General features: G+C 40.6%; 1 protein-coding gene across 1 annotated transcript; it reads right to left on the reverse strand.

The window, feature by feature from the left end:
* Window positions 1-387: 387 nt before the first annotated feature.
* On the reverse strand, window positions 388-7,041 carry LOC103278125 (zinc finger protein 501). The gene has a single exon (XM_008105899.2). The coding sequence runs from the start codon at window positions 3,983-3,985 to the stop codon at window positions 2,579-2,581; it is 1,407 nt and encodes a 468-aa protein (XP_008104106.2). The 5' UTR covers window positions 3,986-7,041; the 3' UTR covers window positions 388-2,578.
* Between the last annotated feature and the right edge of the window lie 131 nt (window positions 7,042-7,172).

A 7,172-nucleotide genomic window follows, 5' to 3' on the forward strand; every position in this document is an offset into this window, starting at 1 on the left:
GATCCCCAGATGTTTTTGGCTTATAACACCCAGAAATCCCAGCCAGTTTACCACCTGTTAGGATTTGAAGGCCAAAAAACATATGTGGACCCCAGGTTGAGAAACACTTATTTAGGGCTTTATAGGCTAAAGCCAGCACTTTGAATTGTACTCGGTAGCAGACTGGCAACCAGTGGAGCTGACATAGCAGGGGACTTGTGTGCTCCTGGTACACCGCTCCAGTGAGAAATTCGGCTGCCACCCGTTCGACTACTTGAAGTTTCTGAACAGTCTTCAAAAGCAACCCCATGCAGAGTGCATTGCAGTAATTTATTCATGTTCTTGTACTTAGTGGCAGCTGATCTATACAATTCATAGAGAAAGATTTCTGTTAAAAAGTTATACATGTTTTATTTGCTTTTAAAAAATAATTTTATTAGGTTTTCAAAAATATGACTGAAATCCAATGAATTAAAAACTGAAAAGCATAGAAATGAAAGCAAAACAAAAGAATCAACTACAAAATAGACCCCAGAATATCCCCACCCTGTTACATCTCCCCCTCCCTGCCAACTAAAATTAACCAATAAACCCAATTCCCCTTTAAAAAAATAAAACTGTAAAAAACCATTGACTTCTCTCCTCCTCAAGCAAATCAAACTATTTTAATATAATTCTTGATCTGCCTAGTTTGCATTTAGGTTTCTCCAATAGACAGACAAATGTATTCAAAATTGAAGATCACTATGAGTGATATTAATATAAACAAACTAACTATTTTGATTCAAATTACATTCTTCTAATTTCATATTTTATTCATCGCCTCAATATTGCCCAATTTCCCCCTTATTTACTCAAGTCCAATGCAGCACCGCATCTAATGAGTACCTCAGTTTCAAAAACGGTGAAACTTAAAAAAGTATTTGCTGGGGAATGTAATGTGCAGAAGCAAAAGATGCACTCTTTGCAATTTGGCCCACAAAGGTATGCATTACAGTTGCTGAAGAATGCTGAAAACTACAAATCCCAGCATTGCATAGCACTGAGCCCTGGCTATTACATTAGAGATAACGCCCCTCAAAGAGGAGCTCCAGGTGCTCTTGAAGCAGCTTCCCCTTTGGCTTTGGCTCCGCAATAACTTTACCGCATGACGCGAATCTAATGAGCACCCCAATTTTGGCAAGGCCATTGAGCCCAAAAAAGACTCGAGTAAATAAAGTAAGTTATCTTATTGTATTTCAACAATTTGCTTCTATTTTATTGTCTTTCCCCCATTATTCTCGATAATCCTATTTCACCATTCTTTCCCCCTACATAAACAAAGTCTTTATTTCTATTTTTGATTGTCATAATTTCCAAAGCATTTCTACAGCTACATGTATGTTAACAGGGAGCCGAGTCTGAAAGGATGAGTGTTATGGGGTAAATAAGGGTACATCTACATTGTAAAACTAATGCAGTTTGACATCGCTTTAACTGCCATGGTTCAATGCTATGGAATCCCAGAAATAATACGTTTGATGTTATACCAGTCCTCTTTGCTAAAGGCTTTGTAACACAGCCACCCCTATGATGCCACAGCATTGAACCACGAGGAGTCGTGGTGGCAAGGAGTCACGATGGAGCAATGGGTTAAATCCTTGTGCCAACTGAACTGCTGACCTGAAGGTTGGTGGTTTGAATCTGCGAGATGGGGTGAGCTCCTGTCGGTCAGCTCTAGCTTCCCATGCAGGGACATGAGAGAAACCCCTGCAGGATGATAACACATCTGGGGGTCCCCTAGGCAACATCTTTGAAGATGGCGGATTCTCTCACACCAGAAGCGTCTTACAGTATGTTCTCAATTCACTTCTGACATGATTAAAAAAAATGAACCACAGCAGGCAAAGTGATGTCAAACTGCATTAATTCTATAGTGTAGATGTACCCCAAGAATGAGCCATGCCAACACAAACTTTCTGAAGACCCATTGCACTTTCATGGGAGTCCGCTGGCCCTGACCCCAGCAACAGTGGAATGATAACTGTAATTGTACCAAAGCAAATGATACATCTAATTTGGCTTTTGGCCTCTGAAAGAATATGATAGTGGACTTAAAAAAAGAAATGTTCAAGGCCTCAAAGGACGGTTTAAAGCTATGCTACCAGCATGTGGGACAATCTCTTATGTTGTGGCAAGTACAGTTCCAATTGTTGCTTTCCACATCATGTTCCTCTAGATTTTTGTAGACATCAGTAATATATGTCCTTGGCAACTACGTTCCCAGTTCAGTAATGCTTCCCATCTCAATATACAAAGAATTATATTTTCTGTATGAAAACCTTTTGAAAGCAAGGGTTGAATATGAGCAGTGATACAGCTTCATTTCAGAGTGAGTTTTTCTAAGATGGGTTTGGCCAGTGGAGCTTTTCTCACATTATGAGCAACTCTGATGGCTCTTTTCCATGTACGGATTCTCTGAAGTTTAGAAAGATGTGAAACATGACTGCAGATTTTCCAAAAATCTTCTCTATCTTAGGATGTTTCTTCCAGATGAGATGGTCTTGTGTTGAAGAAGATGTGATCTACAGACGAAGCTTATCCCACAGCGAGAGCATGTCTATGGTTTCTTTCTAGCATGAAGCTTCATGTGTTGAGTAAGGTTTTCCCTCTCCCTAAAGCTTTTCTCACAATATGGACATTCATATGGTTTCTCTCCTGTATGGATTTTCTCATGCCGATTAAGTTTGCCTTTCTGTGTAAAACCTTTCCCACACTCGAAACAAACGTAAGGTCTTTCTCCAGTGTGGATTCTTTGGTGATTCATGAATGCTGACCTACGGTCAAAGCTTTTCCAACAATACGAGCACTGAAAATGTTTCTCGCCTGTGTGTTTTGCTTGATGGAACTGAAGGGCTGAGCTTTTACTGAAGCTTTTCCCACAATCTGAGCACTTATGGTTATGTGTTTTCAAATGTCGGATGAGGAGAATTTTCTGACTTAAACCTTTGCCACATTCTGGACATTTATAAGGTCTTTCTGCACTGTGAGTTTTCTTATGTGTGGAAAGGCCGGAATGGCAACGGAAGTTTTTCTTGCAGAAGGTACACTGAAAAGGTTTCTCCCCAGTGTGGATTCTTCGGTGTTTTTCCAGGTCTGACTTGCTCCTCCAGCTTTTCCCACAATCATTACATTTATGCAGTTTTTCTCCTCCATGAATTTTCTTATGCCTGCACAAATTTGCCTTAAAACTGAAGCTCTTTCCACAATCAGAGCACTTGTAGGGTTTCTCTCCTGTATGGATTATCTCGTGAGCAGAAAGATGTTCTTTAAGTCTGAACGATTTCCCACATGTTGCACATTTATATGGTTGCTCGTCTTTGTGTATTCTTCTATGCCTTGTAGCGTGTGATGTTTTTCTGAACTTTTTACCACAATAGGAACACACATATGGTTTCACGCCGGTGTGGATTGTCATGTGTGCTCGAAAGTTTTGACTCTTTATAAAACACTTCCCGCATTCCAAACATTTGAAGGGCTTCTCTCCAGTGTGGGTTCTCTTGTGTACATTAAAAGGTGATACTGAAATGAAACGCTTCCCACAATCTAGACACACATACGGCTTTTCTCCAGTGTGTGTTCGCTCGTGTATAGTTAGGTAAGTGTTATTACAGAAGGTCTTGCCACAGACTGAGCATTCCTTTGATTTTCTTACTTTCCTGGTTTTATTAGGTGATTCAGAAGTTGAGTTTCTGTCTGGATTCCTTTTGCCACAACTTTGCTTTTGCTTTTTGCTTTTCCCAGTAGAAATGGCTTTGGCCAATTGCTTCCCACGAGGCTTTCTTAGCTGTCTCTTCGGGCAAGCCACAGAGCTTTCACCATTTTCCCCATTATTGGAAATGCTTTCTTGGGTACTCTGAAATTGTTTTGTTCTCAGCTTGTGTGGGGCAGCCCTTTCCGTTTCAAGCAGTTCTTCTCCATTCTCTTTATTCAGTTTCACAGCTACTGTTGAAACAAAACAGAACATCCAAAATGAACACTGTGATCTACTTTCCCCTAAAAAGCAATATATAGCTGGAATCAGTGCTGGTAATGGTTAGATTGCTAGACAAGAGACCAGAGAGGCCTCCAAGAACAGTGGATAACATACTTTAATCTAATGTTCACCTTTTTTGGCTTAATTACCTTGCCAAAATTAGATTCAGTAATACAGTAACCTTATTGTGCTGAGCCAAAGCAAAAGGGAAATCTGTTCCAGGACCTCAGTATTAAATTAATTGCCATTGGCTCAATGCTATGCAATCCTGGGATTTGTAGTTGGTAAAGCATCAGCAATCTTTGGCAGAGAAAGCTCAACACCTTGTACAGGTACAGCCTGATGACTCCTTAGCATTGAACCAAGGCAATTAAAGTTGATTCTTTCTACATCATAGATGCATCCCAGGGTTTTATTTACCATTGTTGGGAGCTTTGGTGTTCTAACACTTTTGTTTCTAAAGAAGGGATTTTAAGCACACAGTCAAATTGTAAAGAGTGCACTTTTCACCACTGTGCATTACATTCAGGAGCAAATGCTTCTTTTGGTTTCACGATTTTGAAAATTGAGGTGCATAAATTGGTTCAATAGCACATTAGACTTGAGCAAATATGGCAATTCAGAAACCGTTTCTCAGTCTACCTTTCTTTACAAGCTTTCCTCCGTGGCTGGGAAGAGATTCCTTAAACCAAGATTTGCAAGTTTTCCTTTATCCCCCTCAGAGAGATGTTCTCCACTCATACTATATTCCTCAGAAATAGTAGGATTTAAGTTCCAAAAAGCTTCCCTCAAATAAAAAGGCTTAACTGCTGATCTAAAGGCAGATAAAGACAGAGCATTGTGGATGCTTCCCAGCAGAGATTTCTGTTATCTTGATATTGCCACACAAAAAATAGGCCCATTTCACAAATGAAGCAGGCAGAAGCAGCAACTAGAAGTGTTAATATAGCAGAACTAGAAATGAAGTACTAGGTTAACTGAAGAACTATAAATCCCCATAGAGGTTTGTCTGGGCTCTTGAGATCTTTAGGGAAAGCATTTATTTCAATCCACCCTTTGGACGTTTTGTGGAAATATGAAAAAAGGTTTATTTACGCCATTCAGATATGAGAAACTCTTGAGTTTCCTTTTTAGAAAACAGGTGGGTTATACATCCCATGACCACAGTAAATGAAAATATACAATCAATCCTATATTTTAACTACTGTTACATTAAAAAATTATGGTATTTACAGCAGTTTCTCATCTCATCTAATGAACTAGTTGCTTTGTTTCTCCACTACTGTAGTAATGGAGAGTCCCAGGCTTAGAAGAATCAGATGTACTAAAAACAGATTTGGATAAAATGGTGTAGTATAAAAGGAATAGTATGGTAATATATCTGTGCTGTGTCTAAAATCACCACCTCATCATTATCATTATCATCATTATCAAAATCAACAACAAAAGACTATGTCTAAGTCCTTCAGCACAATTCTATACTATTCTGGAGCTGGAAGCCATTCATTTTAATAAGATTTGCTATTATCTGCAGTTTTGAGTATTCACATGGAGACTAGATATGTATTTCTCTGTGGATACAAGGGCCATAACTGAATTATTATTAGTGGTTGTTAATTTCTTCTGATAAGGAAACTTCAGTGCCCTGCTTAGTTCTTTGTCCTTCACAGTAAAGATGCAATGCAATTGGTTTGCAAATTTTCAGAATCATAGAGTGTGAAGAGATCATAAGGTACATGAACACCAATCCCATCCACCAGGCAGGAACCCACACAAGTACTCCTGACAGCTGGCCATCCAGCCTCAGTTTAAAAACCTCCAGAGACAGAGACTCCACCACACTCCCAGGCAGCAGTGCATCTCACTGTCAAACAGCTCTTGCCACAAGGAAGTTCTTCCTAATGTTTTAGGTGGACCCTCTTTTCCTGTAATTTGTATCTTATGCTCCATGTCCCAGCATATCTACACTGACCACTTAGGTTGGTGTGAAACCACGAGAGGAGGAAGCAATTTGAAGGCAGAGTTCATTACATGGGAAACCTTGGAACCAGGCTGAGATGTGGAAGGTGCTCATATGCAGAACACAGCTTGCCTTCAACCCAGTTCCAGGATCGTTCTGTCACAGAAAATGTGGCATTTTTTCAACTCCCTCTGCCACAATATGCTTGTGTGGATCACCAGTGCTCTGAGGTGGCACTTGCCAGCCTACCACAACCTACATCTGGTCCCCTTAGCTGCTTGGAAGTCATGATACATTGCAACCAGAAACTGCCCGATCACCAGGGCTTTAGTTGTGTCAGGGCTTTAGCTGAGATGGCCTTTGGCTTCCTCAAAATCCCAGTCAACTCATCTCTAGCATCACTCCATCGATGCTCAATTGAAGATATCTCACCCTAGAGTTTCACCATGAGGGCTTTCAAAGGAACAAGCACCCTCCTTGCTTTGAGGAAAGAGGGTGTCCCAGATGGAGGGACTGCAACCCTGCAAGAAAGTGCAAAGGGTTCCAAGGACCCCCATGGATACCATTCTTCCCCCTGAACAACATGCTTATACTGCCTGGTGCCATGTGGCATTCCTCCTATGAATCACAGGAGGGTGAGTCAGATGTCAAGGAGGAGGAACATCTGGGTCCTCCTCCCACTGTCACACACCAGGGCCACCATAAGAACCCACTGTAGGAACTTCAGGGTATGGAAAAGGAGTGAAAGTTCCCCTCTCACTCCAGCGTGATGTGGGAGAGAAGCAACTCATAGAGAAAGCCAAAACAAACAGAAAACTACTAGGAATAAAGAACGTGAAAATTGTCCACAAAAGCCAATGTTTGTCTTACTGTTCCATGAATCCATTAAGGGAGCATTGGTTATAGGCAAGGCAGTGGCTTGGCTAAGCCGTCTTAGCTTCTCTGCAAAACTTGCCCCAGCTTCCAAGCTAAATCAACTCAAAGAAAAATACCCTTTAAAATACCCAGCAAAGTAAAAGAAGAGTGGAGTGGAGTTTGGGAACCACCACAACTTATTCTCAACTTATTCTCTTTTATTCTCAAATGAATCTATCTAAATCAACTTGAAGACTGATGGATCTTCAATCCTTAATGGATTCATGGAACAGCTTTTTAGCTAAAAACAATCCCCCCTCCTTGTTCTTCAATTTGTGTCTAACTCTGGAAGGAGAGACTAAG

The sequence above is a fragment of the Anolis carolinensis genome, chromosome 2 (assembly GCF_035594765.1).
Source record: "Anolis carolinensis isolate JA03-04 chromosome 2, rAnoCar3.1.pri, whole genome shotgun sequence".
NCBI classification, from domain to species: domain Eukaryota; kingdom Metazoa; phylum Chordata; class Lepidosauria; order Squamata; family Dactyloidae; genus Anolis; species Anolis carolinensis.